The sequence below is a fragment of the Motacilla alba genome, chromosome 1 (assembly GCF_015832195.1).
Source record: "Motacilla alba alba isolate MOTALB_02 chromosome 1, Motacilla_alba_V1.0_pri, whole genome shotgun sequence".
NCBI lineage: Eukaryota > Metazoa > Chordata > Aves > Passeriformes > Motacillidae > Motacilla > Motacilla alba.
In genome coordinates this window covers 114,767,391-114,786,332 of record NC_052016.1, presented here as the reverse complement: position 1 = coordinate 114,786,332, position 18,942 = coordinate 114,767,391, and the positions used below count along the sequence as shown (strand labels likewise).

Sequence of the window (18,942 nt, the reverse complement as noted above, 5' to 3'; positions counted from 1 at the left end):
AAGTAAAGCACCCCAGCTCTCTGAGTGTGCTCCAGCTCCTTGGCTGTTGCTCCTCTGTGACTGCACAGCATCCCCCTGGAGGCCAGCCCTGCACAGCCCTTCAGGCAGGAGCCCACCACAGGCTCCAGCAGCAGCACAGCCAGCCCCTCTGGTTTGCTCCCAGCACACATGGGAAGAGCAGTATTGGGCCAGCTCTTTTTGTCCACTGTGCATTGAGAGGATGATTTGGGAAGACTGTCAGGGATGGTGCCAGGACCCTCTTTTGGGAGTTGTACCTGCCTGTTGGGCCTCAGCCCCTCCCTAGCAGGGTTTAATGGTTAGACCCTCAGGCTGCTCCTCTGGTCGGTGTGCATCCCCTGGGCAATCTCTTCCTCCTTCTCAGGTTCAGAGGATTGGGTGCTCATTCACCCTCCCCTCACCTTCCCTTGAGGATTCTTCTGTAGTCATTCTTTACATGGAAGCTTTAGCTTTCTTATCTTCTCCTTAGCTTTCAATGATTTCTGTTGTCCTTACCATTCCTGCTATGTCTTTTTAGTGACAGGGGAAGCAAAACGGCCCACAGTATTCAGAGTGTGAACACCTGAAGACTTTAAATAATACCATAATGATATTTTGTATGTTGCTCTCTATTTTTGTCATAGTAATGGCCAGCATTTGATTTGCTTTTTGACAGCTTCTAAGATGGAGTTGGTATTTTCATAGACCTTTTATAACTCCAGGATCTCTTTCCTGAGTGGTAATAACTAGTTTGGAGCTCATGCTGAGTACGTAAATTTGAGATTTCTTTTCCTCCCCATATTCTCAATATTGAATTTCATCTGTCTTTTTTATTGCCCAGTTGACACTCTGAGGCTCTTCTGCATCTCTCTGCAGCCAACTTTCATTTTTATTTCCCTGAACACCTTGGCACTATTAGGAAACTTGAGAGTTGCCTTCTTTTTCTAGATCCATGGAATGATAATCAGTGTACCTTCTGTGTTGGCCAGTCCTGCCTCTGATCTGTGACACGTCTGGTGACACACACATTTGAGAAAGCCGAATGCTTTTGGCACTTCTGCGTTTCAATGATTTGTTTGTGAAAGTGGATCTCTTATCCTGTGACACCTTTGTTTCTCTAAGTTCTTTAATGAGGCAGTATTGAGAATTTTTAAAATTGCACAGGCCAGGTTTCCCTGGACTGTGCGTGCACTGACTCATTCAAAGAGCCCTTCCAGTCAGATGATGTGTGACTGCCCCTGTGAAACACATCTCCATTAACTCATATCTGTGTCTGCTAATTGTATTCTTATGCATTTGGTAAAATTAGAGTGATACCATGATCACACATACTGGCTTTTCGTTCTAGGAGAGGTTATTTAAGCATGGCCATTGCATTTGGTAGATTTTACCCAGCTGATGTTAAAACACTTTTACATAGTAGTTGAAGTACTTATTGCATTTTCTGATTAATTTTATACTTGAAACATGTATCACTACAATTAAATAATTTTAAATCTATTTGTATATTTTGGCTTAAAAATATTTATTTTAGTTGTAGTGGCCGGCATTGATGCATCTGCATTCTGGCCAAGTACATCCTTTTGAGAAGTTTTATATGGATATATTTATCAAACAGGGAAAACAAGTAATTGGAGTGATTAAAGAGTGACAGAGTACTTTATACTGAAATATTTTTTCTGTTTTTAAAAAGGAAATAAGAAGTCATACTTGTGCTGCATTAGTAGGGAATAAATCAGGTGTTTATGCACAGGCCATTTAAAATGTTTCAGTGTGACTGGAGCTTCTGCTGGGGCTGATGGTTCTAACCCAAGATTAATAGAAGGCCTGTACCTTTAAAAAGGAGTGAGTATAGGCCAGGCAAATCACCACTAAGCACCTAAAATAATATTGAATAAATTTAGTCATCTGCAGCTGTCATAAAACCTGCATGGGCTGTGACCAGTACTTCATTCTCTGAATCTTTGTGCTGCTGCTGTCCTCCATATGGGATATGTTGCTCTATCTTCCATGGACTGATGAATTTTAGAGAATTTTAAATTTAGCCCACTTTCTCTAATGTTAATATGTCATTTAGTTGTACTTATATAACAAGCATAAGCCAAGGCTTATTGTATAAAAATAGTTTGAGGTGCATTTTAGTCCTGTGAAAGTAGGTACTTGTGTCAGTGGGTCTGTAACAGAGAAGGCTGCAAAAATTTCTGGTTTTCATATCAGTAACCAAGCTGCTCCAGTTTGGATCTAAATTACATTTTTAAACTTACATGAAGTGTTTTTAAGGAAGCAGTTGTTTACCTGCAACACACAATCCCTTTGGACTTCTGTCAACACGTGGGTCTAATGTGATCAGCATTTGTAACATGCTGCATAAGCAACTAACAGGCTAAAAAAGCCTCTAAACAACCCACCTGTAACTGGTGCATTGAGGAAATTAAATATTTTTAAGCAATTAAGATGTGACATAATTTCTTAGAGAATAGGCTTTTTAGGTTTCAAACTCTTTAGCTGGACCTTCTCCATGTCCTTATAATAAAGTGACTTTGGTTGCTGTTGCTTATCATTAATGATTAAAAAAAAAATTAGTAATTTTTCCCATCATCTGTTCTTTCCCTGTGCTAGAACACATCACTGAATTCAGTCAATTTTACAATCTTAGTGGCATCAGAGTGTGTGTCTTCACTGAAATCAGTGCATTTAGTAAGTTTACAATCAGCAGAGAGCGAGGGAGCACTGTATAGTTCATCTTGTATTACTTCAGTCTTTAGTTTCTTTCCAGGGCTCAGTTCAGATTCCCAGGTAACCTCAGTTGGCAGAGGTCCCAAGTGAGGAGCTGGATGTAGTGATTCCCCAGTCTTCTGAAAAGCCCGTGCCTTCAGGTGGAACGTATGTGTGTCTGCAGAAGAGCCACATGAATTTTAATGCAGTGTATGCAGTGGTAATGGCTCTTACAAATTCCAGTCTGTAATCACAGTGACTTGGAGCCCTGAACCATCATTTTGATCTCCTCTTCTGTGCTCCAAGTACTACTTTATTAGCGATGGAACTATTTAGACAAATCTGAAAAAAGCAGGAGTCGCTCTGTACTGATCTCTGAAATCAATTACCTTGTTAAGATCTATTTATTTTTAGTGAGATTTTGCCATTTTATTGTTTTGCCGAATAGTATGTGAAATTTGCCCAGTAAAAACTTATAAATTTTCAAGAATAGGGAACTTTTCATTTTCTTCTCTACTGGATAGGTTAAAATTATGCCTGCTTTCGACCTAAAGGTCAGGCACTACCTAAACTACTTGACAAAGCCTGTTATTTAAACAAAGCACTTCAGTTCACCAGTGTAATTCATCAGGAACTGAGTATCACATATTTTGTGTGATAATAACATGGAAAACATTACAGATAGAGAGTCAGACAATAGATAGATACACCTGTCTTTTGAAAAGACAGAGTACCTGCTGTTACCAAAACAGAAATGAAGTACCTCTTGTATTTACCAGTAGATAAAAATGTTATAGCAAGGAGGAAAGACTTCAAATGCAGAAAGAAAAGAAGGATTTTTTCAGGTTTTGAATTATTTTTTTCTCATATGTTGGAAGTAAAAATCAAACATTGCTCTAAGGAAATATACTAGCAGATCTTTGGTGTTACTGATCTAATCATATTAAAATATTATGAGCACTGTGCATATTGAATATCTAATCTCCTTGATCTTACAGTGCTGTGGATCTTATGGATTTGAATTTACCTGAGACTGAACAAGTGTCTTTTGGGCCTAATGATTAATCTGGTTCTAAAGATGTACTAGTAACCCTGCCAGAATACAAGAAAGAAAAACATCAATATGATTACATTTAAAAAGGAATTTCATGATAACACCAGATTCTTTCATAGGACAATAATCTTGAGCACTTTTTCCAAAAATTATTTATGTTTTTACAGAGTCAATTACCTCTTTTTAGTGGAAAAAAAATGTCCTAGTGATACCATTACTCAGAATTTATTGGCACTTACTTCTAAGGCAGTGTCATCCTGGCTTTGTGCCCTCCTAATCAGTGTTGGCCAGTTTGGCAGGGAATTGGTCTGCAGCACTAATTGTATCCAGTATGTCTTTTGCTTTAAGTAAAATGTCTTTGGTTTTATTTTCTGTAGGTTTATTTTCACATTCCCTTAGCACATTTTTGTGTTTAGAGACCTATTTTTTAATCACAGTTCACTTGCAGCAGCATCATTTTGCAATCATCTTGCCATTGGTAATGTCATCTCTGCAGGTTTGCATTAACTTCAGTTTGCCATCATCTTGATGCACTAACCTGCACACAGACCTGCACAGAAACAGTTCAACCTTCATCCTGGCGTGTGCAGTGATGTTTCATTAGACTTGAACTAACAGAGTTTTGTCATCATAATTTGATGCCATAATGGCCCAGTCTTCACAGATTTAATGTGACAACCTTTTGCCACTGTAACTAAGGCTTTGAGCAATTGTTATCCAGGGACACTTAGGACGAAATCAGTATAATTAAAACACAGATCCTTAATAGTCCTGTACTTTAAACAGTTCGTCACCTCTCAAACAATAATTAAGCAGGCTAAAAACACTTGTTTAGCTTGTAAGTGTTGTTTTCTATGTGGGAAAGGGAAACAAAAAAGAGAAATTGGACAATGAGTGACTGGCAGAACTGTTAATAGAATTTAGGTTTCCAGATTGTCACTGTATATTCCTGTATCCATTGGGCTGCTCTCCTTTCAAACACAATTATTTTGAATATGAGATGCATGCAAACTTGAACTCCATATGACTGTTCTCATTATCTAGTCTGTAAATCTTATGTGAGAGAGTTACAGAAATAAAGAGATGAAAGGCATTTAGACTCCTGCTGCTGCAAGGGTTGAGATAGATCAAACACACTTTGTTATCCCTGAAAAATTTGTTAAAGTTTTCCTTCCAAGCTTCAACTTAAAAGGGTTTGATGACCTCTGTGTGTGTATGTTTTCATACGTGTAAGTAACTTTCTACTCCCACAGTTTTCTCCTTATATCACCCTAATTATGTCCATTTCCTTGGCATACATGAAAAACAATGGGGTGTTGTGATGTCTAGATGCTGAAAGGCAGCAGCCATGCGCTTCTTCACCTTTTCCTTCCAGACTAAATATGTAATATTCCCTCAGTCTTTCTCTGCAAAGAAAACTGCCTGTTTGGGTATTTGTGATTCTAAGTGCTCTTCAGTTTATCTGTGGCTTTCATAAAGTGTTGTGTCAAAACTGGACGGAGCTGAGGCGTTGGCTGGAGCAGAGGAAAGCCAGGGGAGTACGTGATGGGGTGCCTGGGACAGCGTAGGCGGCTGGCACTCCAGTTGTGTTTCCCTAAAGAAAACTGTGTTTATGTGAGCAGCCAGCACATTTGCTCTGCAAAGTGACCTTGAGTTGTCTTTGGCAGAACTGATGCAGCTTCCCTGCAGACCTAGGTGAACTTTCTGTCTCGTACGTATGGATTGTTGACTCTTATTCATAATTACCTCCTATTGATATTCTTTGCAATCAGCTTGCCATTTTTTCCTCGGCTCCTTACATATTGTGTTTGCTTTTGTTTTTTTAAATACCTGCTTCCCTTCTAGACTAAATTTGTTTTTGTTTGCAGTTGTTTGTTTTCAACCAGAGAAACTTTTCTTAGTAATGACATGTAGGTCTAAACAGTGTTTTCAAACATCTTCCATTTATCGTTCACGTTTCTCTGTTTAACTTCTTTCTTCTCACTGATGAGGTTTTGTAATTGTCTTCAACTTTGTGAAATTGGGTCCTCTTAAAAGAAGTATTAAATGTGCACAGGCATACATTACTAGTGCCACTATTTGTCTTACACTTGCTCTCTCTGTGACATACATGTATGCAAACGTGTGTGTGTGTGTGTGTGTGTGTATAAAATTGGGTCAATATTTCACCATTCAGACATGATGTAAGTAATCAAGTTTTTATCGGTTGCATTGAAGCATTTTAGAGTCTGGGATGACTTCCTGGGTGGCTTGGAATACAGGCTTCCCTTGAGTGAGTTGCAGTGGCAATAAGAATGGGGTGAATTTCATGTTTTGGACCCACCCTGGGAAAATAACTGCACCAAGGAGTTTTCTGCCCAACTGGGGGACCTCCTGTGCTGCAGCTCACTACTGATTCGTGGGCACGGGTTTTCTTCTGGTGGACACCGAGAAGACAGGGACAAGAAGGACAATCTGGTCTTGGCCTTTCATGGTCTGGACACGCAACCAAGGGTGAAGCAACAAAGCAAAGCTAGAGAAAGACACCTCCCTGCCCCACCAAAGGCAGTTTGGGGCAGGAGCCTGTTTTAGATGCTCAGACACTTCCCAGATCGCTTTCAGGATCCTTTCTGTGGGTTACGTGAGATGCTTGTGGTGATTGGAGAGTTACATGCCTAAATCTAGAGAAAGAAATACTGGTTAATAAGATGTTCTCCCTTCTGGTCATACAGCCTTTTTGGAATGATTAAGACCAACATTTTAGAGACATAAATGAGTAATTCTAATTCCTCTTTATTACTTTGATTCCTACTTTATATATATCAGTAATTAAAATCTTCTTTCTCTTCTCTTCTTTGTACTCTTAATATTAGTTTTTATATAATTTGCTATCCTTTTTTGCACCTTCCTTTGGATGGCTCAGTATATCTTCTGAGTAGTCTGGTCCAACTGACTCCAGTAAAGATTGATTTAATTTCTGCTGGGGTGAAAGTTTCTGAAAGTTGGAGAATTGGCAGGGATTGAGAATAAAGATATACAAAGCATGGACATGCTTTCATCCTAAATCTGCTTGGACCTCTCACCAAAGACAGAGCCACTGGGTGAAAAGGATTGCTTGTTCTTTAGCTGAAGCTTTCCAGAATGGATAGTGATTGTTTTCTGAGAGTTACTTTTTTATGTTGAACTAGCAAGAAGAAAGCCCGCACTGCTTTTTGCTAGATGCTCTGCAAAAAAGATTAACCCCTATTTCCCAGTAGCTGTGACATGAAGGAGAGAGCTTTCCTGGGGAGAGCACAAACAGCAGTGAACCAAAATGTTGGTTCCTATGCTAGACCATGTCTTCAAGCAAAAGTGTTTCATGACATAAAAATAAAATGTTTTTTTTTTACACAGCTTGCATACAGGAGGGCTTTGTCTTTATCATTGTATTGGCTACTTATTTTCTGGCTATAAACCTATATTAATATATTTTACTTTCAAAGCCAAAAGCTACTACTTCCTTCAGAGATAAGAAAAGTTTTTTGTCTTGGTTTGAAGATTATTTTGTCTTTTATTTTCTGCAGATCAAATAAACAAGAAAAAGACCCCCTTTGCAACCTGTACTAAAATCTTCAATGATATATTGCTTTTTGAAGTAAAAATAGGCTAAGAAACAAAAGAAAGAAGTTCTTCAATGGCTGACATTGGAAAGATTTTTTTTCTTTTTTTTCCTGTTGATTTCACAGGGAAATCAGAAGCTGCCTGTTTACTTCTGTTGTGATAAAGCTGTCGAAGATGTTTTTTTTTTCCCTCTGATGCTGACATGCAAGGGGTTTGTGTTTGGTTTTGTTTTTCTTTTTTCCATGACAGGAAGTGAATAATAAAAAGAATCAGAGCCAATATACCACCAGGGCGAAAACCCACGCTGCACATTTGTGCTTGAAAGAATCCCATCCCAGTTCCCCCTGCACATCAGTCCCACAGTCCCTGGAGCTCAGCACTTCTTCCCACACAGACAGATGTGATAGATTTGCAAATGCTGGCAAGAGCACAGAGACATCTTGTTATGAGCTTAATGGCTGAACAGAGCAACAGGCTTGGACTGCCTTTATTTTTTTTATTTTTTTTAAAGTCAGCATTGGCAGTGATTTAAAAACAGGGTGGAATAAAGGTTGAAATGCTTTCTGAAATTATAATCAAAATATCATCTGTCTCTTAGGTTTATGCTGTAAGCACTCTCTCTGCCTGATGTTGAGTTGTATTGGCAAACAACATGTGCCACTGGGATGTTTAAAAAGTCATAAGAGGTTTGTAAATCAGTTCTGTGCAGCATGCTACCAATTTGTTATTTTCTTGTTTTATCTGTTAACAGGAAAGGAGATAGACGATACAAATGGCAATATGGTGTGCTTTGCTTTGCTGGGGGTTTGTTAGGTGCTTGTGTCCCAGTAAATTACAGTGAGATGGTAGATTTGCTACTCTGTGGATGTTGTTAACGTGAAGTTATTTGATTTATTTATGTTGAATTGGGGACCTCTCCTCCCATATCAATTATGTCAAAAATGTCATTTTCCAGTTGTGTTCTCTTTTTTTCCCTGACAGAGAAGTCCTGAATTTTAATGTAGCCCTTTATTATGATACAGAAGAATCAGAGAATTGAGAACTTGGTCCCCATGTCCAGTCCACAGTTTGACCATTATCTTCAAGTCCTAACCTTCCTGTGGTTTAGCTTACACTGAGATAATAAACGCGGCTGCCAAGTTTGGATGTTGAAATCCATTTCTTTTCAATAGTCACACTGACATAGGCTGAACCCAATCCCCTAAATGGTTTCTGAACAGGCAGTTTATTGTTGTCCTTGTTTGCAGATAGCTGCTGGCCTCCTCGGCGTTTGCTCCAGCTCTGCATTACTGTCACGCTCATGCTGTTGGAAAGGAGATATTTTCAACTTTATCAATACTTGGGCTTTGAAAGGACTTCTCAAGCAGGGAAATAAACAGCCTCTGTGTAAAACCTTCGTTAATGGGTGGCTGAAAGTCACCCAAACCATTTCTGTAACGATGACAATTTTCTTTCATTTAAGCCATTACTGGTTGTGGAAGAGTAAGGCAACACTGAACTAAAGCTGACAGCAATCACTGAAAAAAATACCCATTTTTATCATTCCAAATTTTCTGCATTTTCCAAATTCTCGGTGACTTTGAAGCTTGTTCTTTTCCTGTGCAGCACAGGCACTGTAGTCTCCGAGCACTGAGGTCAGAGCCTGCTACCTGCAGCATTAGAAGGGAGAACGAGGCAGGTGGTCTCTGACCACCAGCATTTATTGAGGGTACAGTGATTATCTGACATAAAGCTGCAGAGAAGCTTTGCCTTGTTCTCTGTTGTTGAAGACAGAGCAAAAAGGCCTAACAAAAACCAAAAGCTGGTGTGTCAAAATGCCCCAGGCTATCCGTGCAATCTAAGTGCTGGCTAATAGACACAAAGAGATGTGTTTTAAACACCTTCAGTGGCCTGGATGTTTCTCAGCTTTAGGCAGTCACAGCATTCATAGCTGCTGAAAATACTAGTAAGTTTTTAAGAGCCTCTCAATTTCTTTGCAGTCCCTCAAAACCACCACCACCACCAAACCAAGAAATCCAAACCCAGCCAGAATACCCCGTATGTCTGAGCACTCACTTTTGTTATTTCTCTCTGTGGCCCAACACATTTTTACTCTTTTCCAATTGACTGGAGGAACATCAATAGGAGGAAGGGAAATTGTTTGTTTCTGAAGGTTTCTGCCCTCCTATGAATGAAGCAGATATTCACTTGAGGCCAGCAGAGTTTTGAACTCCCCCAGTGTAAAGAGAGGAAGCAAATATGGGTTTCCTGCACGTGGAGGATTGTTAAGTATGTAAGTTATTGCAAATATTGCCACTAGACATTTCTTTGGGTTATTTTTTTAGAAGAAAATGCTGAGTAGCACTGCATTTCTTGCAAAGCCTGATCCAAATATACTCTGATGGTCTCAAAGCCATTGTCAGAGAGGATGAATAATCCACATGAATTTTTGTGGATTGCAGCTAAAGCTGGGTGTAAAACAGACCACAGGTCTCTGTCAAGATTAAGGCCTTATGACCAAATTTAGAAACAGAGATTTATGCTCCTGAAATTTTTAGAGTAAAGGTTTGTCACCTTGAAATGAAGATAAGCCAGGAGCATCACAGTTCTGCTATCATTTTCTTTAAGGTGATTTTCACTTGTAGCCTTTAAATATGTTACTGGGCCTCGGTTACTGACAGCCTGTGCTATTAAGGGTGACTTTAGGTATTTTAAAACAAAGAAATTGCACAATAAGTGGTTCCTTTCCTGGGTTTTCTCAGTCTCCTTCTCCCTCAAATAATCAAAATGCTGCTGCTGTTACAGTGTGCTCTGTTCTGCTTCAGATTATTTTCTACATCAGTTCATGACTTGCAGTTCCTGTGGGCTGCAAATTAATCCTTAGCAGTCTCTTGGAGTGTGCTGTACGTCCAGGTTCTTCAGTGTATTAATTTGACTATCAGTGTAGAAAATGCCAGTGGCTGTAAGGTTATATTACACACTTCATTTTTGTGTTTGTTTTTCTGTATAATCCAGGAAATTACTTATAAACTTATAATCAGCATGACTAGACACATTAAGCTTTAAAACTGAAAAATACCACTTTTCAGGTTTTTAAGGATTGATTTTAAGAAATGGACAGTGTAAGAGTGTTTGTTCAAATGGCTTTTCAAATGAAACCATTTACATGATTTAATGTGGCCCATCTCTAAAGGCTGTACATGGTACATATTGGAGAAAGCAGCCTTATAAAAATCAGCCTTTGGGTGAAGGATGCTGCAGTCCTTTTCCCAAGCATTGTGTGGATGCCTCTTTTTCCTTCCTGTGTGAAGAGCCTGGCACTGAGTGCAGGGGGAGAGCTTCAGCCCAGGTCCCACCTGATTGGGATTTGGGACAGAAGGGATGTTCCCACTGTTGGGAAGAGAAATAGGCAGCTTGTGTGTACTGCTTCCTCTGCTTCCTCTGCAGCTCCTGGGCTGTGTGCAGCATTGGCACTGCGTGGTTTTGGTGGGAGTGGAAAAGGTCAGTTGTAAGTCAATAGTCCTGGATTTATTTTTTTTTTTGTTTGTTCCCCCCCCGTTTAAGCAGCTACTGACTTACCACAACTTGTGTTAACATTTACACATGGAGTTTGGTGACAACACTATTTTAGGGCTTGTTTATTTTTCCCCTGCTAGGGAGGGAGGTTGAAATCCCAAAAGTCAGGGAGGGTTGCTGCTCCTCTCCCACAAAAAAGGAGGAACCTGTCTGGAGATGGGCCGGGGGCCATTTGCTGGGAAGGAATCAAATTTGTTTCATAGGGCTCTCCGGGGAACTGTGCAGAGGGAGCATAAATATCTTCACCCCGCTGCGCAGCCCGAACGCTCCTCGGGAAGCTGCAGCCCATAATTTAAACCCATCGCACATGCCACCCTGGAAGCAGAGCCTTATACGCCGAGCGCATGGGCTGTCCTATTATGGGAAACCAACTTTGTTTTGAAGGGGAAGCACAGAGAGCATTGCTTCTGCGCAGGTCCTGGAATCTGAAACATTTCGGGGCCTCCAGAGAGCCCTGGCACTAGTTCCCATGCCGGCTGGGTGAAGCCAGGATCCCTGTCTGCTGCCCCTGCTGTCCCCGCGGGTCCCACGCCGGGCGCTGCTGCGGGGCTGTGCGGGGACACAGCCGGCCCCGAGCCGGGACCAGCCCAACCCAGCAAAAGCCGCTGGAGCGGCAGGGCTGGGACACACTTTGCCAAGAAATATCTTGCTGCTGTTTTCTTTTTCCTCCGTTTTGTGGAGAGATTTCATGTCTGCTCACATGCTTTGGTATGAGGAAGTGGAAGATGATTGTAAGTATGAACAGACTGACATAATTTATCACAATATTCACTTTGACAGAGCGGTGTAGTGCTGCACAGCCCACTAACAGCATGCATTCTTAAATGTTTGTTTGCCAAGTCTGAAGGAGGAGAGCACCTGAGGGGGAAAATAAAGTGATTTTTTTTTTTTGTCTCTAATAGGGGGCTAATATCCTTTACGTTATATATAAAAGAAGTCATCCTGAAACAGTACCCAGCTCTCCTTTGAAGAAAAATAACACGTTTCTTTCTGAAGCTCAACAGTTATTAAAGCGCGGGGTTAAAAAAGAGAGAATTGAGGAGACACACCAATACACTTGAAAAAACATAGCATCATTATTCTAATAATTTGGCAACACATCAAAGGAGTAATCAGTTTCTTTGAACTTTAATGGCATATGCAGTTTCATTGCCTAATATTAACTTGCAGAGTAAGAGAGCTCCTCTCTGGTTGCTGGACTGTCTGGTATCAGCTGAATGAGGGGGTGTCAGTTTAGTTTGGAGCAAGCAGCAGCAGAGCTCTCCCATGGGCTTCCCAGAAAAAAAAACCCTAAAACCACCAAAACCAAAAAGACCCAGGCATCTTTTCCAGACTTGCACTTGTTTGTTGGTATGAAATGGACCTCTATGTGCAATATGAAAAAAAAAAACAGAGGATGCCAAGAGAAGGAGACTGAAGAGAGCCAGGAATGAAAGAATGACAGAGAGTTTTAAAATCCATCTACCATGGTCCCAGATGATCTTTCTTCTTCCTCTCCCACCCAGGCTCTCAGAACAGATTGTGCCAATGAAAAAAAGTGTCAGTGTTGTCAGGACATAATCTGTGGTCTCAGCCCCTGTTTTATAATGTGTTTTGGCTCTTCCACTTTTAGCTTAGTCCTGTATCTTTAGATATAATTTCTGTTTTTCTCTATTTTCTGGTCATAAAAGGCAGGGAAATACAGACATGTTGTCATTTATCCCCATAACATATTATGGACTGTGTGGTCCATGTGATGAAGACAGTCTCAAAATAAGAATTTTTTTTTTTTATGTGTGACAGGAAGGAAGCTTTAAACAGAAAATTTCAAGGTGCAGGTGTGGTCTTTTGCCATATTTGCTTTCCTTCTTTTTGCAAGATGAAGTCAAACATTATTTTTTTGGTGTAATAAGTAAAATTAGAATTAACTATTAATTTTCCAGACAGTTTTGTACTGCTTAGAGAGCTCCTTCAGTGATAACACCTTTTTCTTATTGGACACAGTCTAGAAGTTCAAGTAAGGTAGAACAGGGAGAGGGTCGTTATCACAAACTAGGAAAGTTTTCTTAACTTCTGAAAATGTTGGAGGTGCAGTTCGGAAGAAGAAATGTCTTGGGTTTCTCCTAACAGGCTTTAGTCCTGGCTAGCAAAAAAGATACTCTGGAGAGGAATAAGGATAATTTGTTTCTTCACTTTTCTATATATTCCTCTTCCAAAAGAAATCACATTATCAGCCCAGATTTCCTTTCCTCAGCCTTGGGGAAGAGGTGGTGCTGCAAGGAAAGTTGGGCAGGTGCTTTCTGAGTAAGGGGGAAAGATATTTACTGCTTAGTTCAAAAGTTGTAATTTCGCTCTGGAAACACAGCAGATGAGTAGATGAAAGAAAGAAAAAAATAGTTGTGATAGAGGTTCTGTAAAATATGAATAGAAACCAGAGTTGCATCTAGCAGATGAATAGCATTCATGACAAGAGCCATTAAATCACTTGCTAAATATTGTTATGTAACTGTGTCCATATCTAAAATGAAAGGGTGATGTCCTAGCACTTCTTGGGAGTTATTTGGCTCAATGGATTTTCTCAGCTGTATCCTCACTCTTTTAAAGAGCATGACATTTTTCTTTATATAATTTTCTATAATATTTTCCAGGGAGTTTTAATAGCTTTATTTCAATAACAATGGAAAAACCTGTATCTGCACTTTGTGACAAGGTGTGCCCAAAATAATGTTCTCAACTTTGTCCAGTGCCTTCGTTCAGGACCTGTCACATCCCTTACTTGTTATCTGTGCTTCCTTTGCTTCTCTTTCCATATTGGATGAAAACTTTTTACTCTTAGGGGTGACAGTGGTCACTTACACCTTTGTATTGTTTTCAAACCCATCCTTTCTCTTTTCTTGAAGGCCCCTCTTCAGCCCTTCATCCACCTCTGCCCTCGCCTCTTCCTTTTCATGTTCTGTTCTCCCCCGTGCCACAGCAGTAAAGATGGGCTCTTCATTCTCTGACTCGTCTCACTTCAGCTGAGAATGACCTTTGTGAAAATACAAAAGTGTTTATTCACTGCCAAGGGCTTTGCTTTCTTTCCTGAGCTGTTCAGTGTTTACTTCTTCCTGAGTCAGGCTGGAAACTCCTTGGGGCAGTGGCTGTCTCTTCCTCGATCGCTGCGGAGTCTTTGACAATGACACCTAAATAATAAAGTGGCGGGGAAATGAGATATCATAAATTTCATTTTGTTTTAATTAAGATGAGATTACTGGGAACTTCATTTCAGAAGCCAGTCTCCCTAGGGGATTCAGTATCATATGCTGTATTTTTTCCTTCTAGCAGATATAATCCTCTTTCTGTGTCCTTATTTTGACATGGCACCAAATTCTGCTTGCAGTCACACACAGGCATCCTCTTTCCCTGCTTGGATTTGCACGAAGTAGTGACTAAAAATAGAATTAATCATCCAGCATGGAAAAGAAATTAATCCTGCCTGAAAATTGGTGGCCACAAGGGGTCTCTTAGAGGATGCCGTGGGTGTTCCTCAGCCGGGATCCGTCCAGGTTCACACCTCAGCTCATCTCAGAAATTTCTGGAGTGGATTCCCAGATGTCAGGTTCCCCGCTGCGCACCAGTGCCCAACCCAGGGATGTGCCCTGCATTCCTTTTGGAGGAGGCTGACTTAAAGCCGTGCTCTGGGTCTGGCTAGTGGGCACAGACTCACGGTGGGTGTGTGGGGCACCAGGGTCACGCTGGAGCTCCTCCAGAACGAGCCCCGTGACACACACACGCCTTGCAGGGGAATGCTGGCGTGGCAGGCTCCTCCTGATGGGCCACATGATCTGCTGTGGCCCAGGACAGCCCAGGGAGATAGGAGGAGCACGGCAGCAAACTTCTTTGGATCTCGGTTGTAAGGGGAGAACTTCTTGGAAAGTCACACCCTAGCTAGTGCAGGAGGGTGCCTCCTCTGCCTGCTCCATCAGCCCTGCTCCTCTGGCTGCCCGTGGGCGTCACAGCTGCCCACAGAACCCTCCAACAAAGTTATGGATCAGGGGAATTTATTCAAAAAATGGGAGTCTAAGAGCATGCTACATTCTGTGAAAATAGAAACTTTTTTTTTAAAAGGAAACTAGTCAATTATGTTACCAATTGAATAGTTGCTGATAAGATCACATTATTTATTACTGAAAAAAAAATACAATTTTTGTAGAAAAAGGTTAACCATTTGACTAATAATGTGAAATTATTCAAACCGAATGGTCCAAGGGGTTAAGTGTTTTTAAATGCTCTCCAGAGGAAACAGGATTAGGCTCATATATTTTTGTCATGGATTACTGTGAGACAAAATCACATTGAGTGGTATTTTGAACCAAGCAGCCTCAATTTGAAAGAGCTGACTTGTTGATTTTCACAGTACATTTTCAATTAAATGTTACCCCAAAGCTTAATTATCATTTAGGAGGATAACCATTGTACTGTGTTATAGCTAACTGCTGGATAAAGACTTCTCGATAAATTTAGTGGAACTTTGTAACATCCCATTGCTGTTGCAGGAGATGCACTTGTGGTAATGCTGTATCGCTGCCAGGGGAAGCACAACAGCACTGGGAATTTTAAATACTTGTGCCCCATCAAAGACTGAGCTTTGTGGAAAGCAGGAGTAATGGTTAATGGAGTGTGGCTTTCCAGAACATCTTGCCAACTGTTCTGCACAGAGGAGCAAGATCCTTCATCTTCCCAGAAAAACACGTGGAGCAAAGGAGTTGTTTGGGCTCAGAGTTCTCGCTGCAGAGACCACAGAGACTTCCCTCCTGGGTTACTTGCCACATGTGCCACAAGTCAGAACATTTTTAATTACGTCTTTTGAAGGACAAATAAGCTGCATTTTAAGAAATTCATAAACTTTCTTGGTTCTTCTTGCAAGCCGTATTATGGGATGTTATTTGGAGCATGAGGCTGATACTATTTGAGAGATTTTCTGGTCTTTTCTCCAATTCTGTATTTTTAAAATATCCATATCTATCTGTTGGCCTTTTTTTTAGTTGTACTCAGTCTTTTGTTCTGAAGAGAAAATATAGTTTTTAAATATTATGAGAATGTGGAGAAGAAATAGCATGATGTGAGCAGAAGCATATGTTGTAATTTTGGATATGTTCATACAAGATAACAGTTAACATGCCAGATTTATACTTAATTTCTTTCTTGAAGAACTTTTAAGGGATTATTATCTTCAGCAGAAAGAAAGTAGCATAATTTCAATGATAATAAAATAAGAAGATACAGTTGTAAAAGTTTCCTCAAAGAAACCATTACAGAAGTATGTTAGTCCTTAGGGTGTGGTTTTTTTCCCCTTAGAGTAGTTTTCTATGAAGTGACATAATGGTTTGAGAGTTCCTTAAAAAAGAAAAAAAAAAAAAAAGGTTAAAAACTTCAATGTGTAGAAATGACCTAAATGTTGATGCAGAATACCACATTTTGCTTAGCTTGCCTTTGCTAAAATCTTTGGTAAGAACTCTGGGGACCTAGAGGTATTGCAAGCACCCCAGAATGAGAGAGAAAATGAGTGTTAGTCAGGTTAATCAAACCTTTTGTGCCTGTTTCTTTAAACCAGTTCATTCCTCTGGATGCCAATAAAGCTTGAGAAAACTCTGGGTCTCTTGGCCTTCAGAAGTGTCCCAGTAAAAACAGGAATGCCAGCGTCTGACATTTTTAATATAAACTTGGAAAGAAGAAAGGCAGGTAGTGCACACGGGATGAGGTATACAGCATTGATCAGCTGGGCACACGATAACCTGTATTTTCTATAAAGTGTGAAAGTTGTTATCCCATGTGAGAAATCAGCTACGCTGGGTGCAGGAGTGTGCCATGAGCATGGGATGCCTGCAGGGGAGCCTCCCTGTCCCACCACCCCAGGGCTGACTGCGTTCTGAAATTGGTGCCTGCCTACGTGGCAGAGCACCTGCGTGCCTGCACGCTGGTTTGACACGGAAATTATCCCCAGGTAAGGCTCTTAATTCTCTGTAGCACAGGGAATCGAGGGAATTTAAAGGGTGACTGGAATTTGACATTTCTGCCTTTTTACTCTGAAAGATACTTTGATTAAAGTGTTGAAAAGCCCAGCTAATGGAGGTGTTGCTGCTGTTTCAGATATACAGAGTATGAAATTTGAAGGCGAGCCAAATCACAATGAAACAGAATAATGATGTCCTTGGTTTATTTATCACTTGGTACATTCAGGTTTTGATTGGATTGTGAGTGAGGCAACAGTTTTCTCTCCCAGCAATCCCTGCTAGTCCTTGGAGGTTTGCAGCCTGTTGTCAAAGCAGAAGCGTTTCCCTGTGAAGGTCATGGACTGCAGTGGCTGGAGAAAACCCAGGGGTGGGAGGGGAGGAAAGGAAAGAAAGAAAGGATTTCTTTATTGGTCCTAACCAGGTACAGGCTTCTCATAAAAAACAGTTCTGCAGTGAAACCTATTACTGCTTTGACACAGCTCGCACTCTGCTGATGGTGTGTGTATCAAAGAAGTTGTTTAGAAATCTGAGGTCTCTGTTCTTCTGTCCTCCTCTCTCCTAAGCCTCTCCGTGCTCATCACACACAAAGGCTTCAAAACCCTTCACCTTGTTGTCTCAGTGTTGGTTCCCCCCTCCCCCACCCCAGTATTTTAAAGTTTTTTATTTGGAAAAGACTGTTCATGGAGTATTTCACTCTGAACAAACCTCAAAGCTGCCTAGCTGTTGCTGAGCTTGGGGGAAATTAATGCACCGTATTTTCTAAAACATTACTAACATGAAACAGTTAGCATTGTTGGAGGTGTTAGAGGGCACCTCATGAAGTTCCTGGGTGGTGGATTGTCTGTGACCTGTTCTGATGTAAATATTTGATGCTGTTGAGAGCAGTAACTGGGAGTGTTTGTGCCATTTCTTTGACGCAGGGGAAATGCTGTTAGACATAAAGCTATCCTGTCACATTCCTGGGCTTAGAAGGTAGGAGTCCCCAGCCCTCCCTGGCTGTCTAACTCATTCCAAAGCTGATCAGCTAATAAGAAAGGAAAACAAGCAAGTCTGTTTGGGCTGGGGGGGGCAAGAGGAACAGAGGCTCTCCTTGCTGCAGGGAGATCCAGGTGGGACTAGCCAGAGACAATCCTGCCCAGGTAATGAGGGCACCTGCTCATCAGAATGAAGGGGAAGAGGAAACTGAGAAGTTACAAACCTGTGATGGGCTTGTGGACATGATACGTACAGGCTTACTAACTCAAAAAAAACCTCAGTGTAGTGGTTTTTTGTGCTGCTTTTAATGAAGATTTTAAGAAACGCCAAATTATTTTGCACTGGATTTCAGGAATACAACAGTATCTATTTTATTCATTTGACTTGATTTACTGTTGACCTTTTCTTATCATGTGATTCAGTACATATTTTATTCCCTGCCCCACCCTTCCAAGCCCTGCCAGCGATGCTGGAAATAGAGATCAGTATATTTTTACGCCGAATTCTAAGATCACATTTATAAATGCTCGGTTGGCTGATGGTTACTCACGCTCCAGAAATGCAGAAGATCCAGATTAAAGTGTTTGCTCTGCTTATACTCTGTTTACAGAGGAGAAGGTTTTGGTAGCAGTGGATGTTGAATGGAAACCAAAGGTGAAGCCAAGTAACTTTTCACAAAAACGAATTCTTGTTTTCTCGCCAAAACATGAGAACAGTTCCTTTTATAGTAGTCTGTAAAGGACAAACATGTTGTAGGCTCCATTCTGACCTTTCTGTTCTTCCTAATAATTAAATAAATCAGTTTTAAAAGCTCTAGCAAGAATCATGGAGGGAAATTAAAACTGTGAAATTAAGGGTGGATTCTAGGAGAAGACATCTAACAGTAGAACCTGTATCACTTACTATATACAAAAAACTTACTGTAAACAAATTTATATTTATAAATAAAGGAAATTGTCCTAAATGTGTTTTTTTTTTTCTGTAACTGTTTGAAGTTCTATGATCCCTGTATCCTTTCCTGTAGGATGGCTCAGTGATACTAGCAGAGATTTGGAAGAGTTGCTTGTACCAAGATGCTTTCTAGAGGGCACATGA

General features: G+C 40.6%; 1 protein-coding gene across 8 annotated transcripts in view; it reads left to right on the top strand.

Annotated features, from left to right (window-relative positions):
* DMD (dystrophin) overlaps window positions 1-18,942 on the top strand; it is a 1,161,005-nt gene that overhangs the window by 167,577 nt on the left and 974,486 nt on the right. The window contains exon 1 of one of the 8 annotated variants that reach the window (XM_038157550.1): window positions 10,895-11,631. The exons of the other annotated variants lie outside the window; for them this stretch is intronic. Coding sequence (XP_038013478.1) covers window positions 11,589-11,631 — 43 coding nt within the window. The 5' untranslated portion in view covers window positions 10,895-11,588. Of the gene's footprint in view, window positions 1-10,894; window positions 11,632-18,942 lie in introns of those variants that run through there. 8 annotated transcript variants of the gene reach the window in all.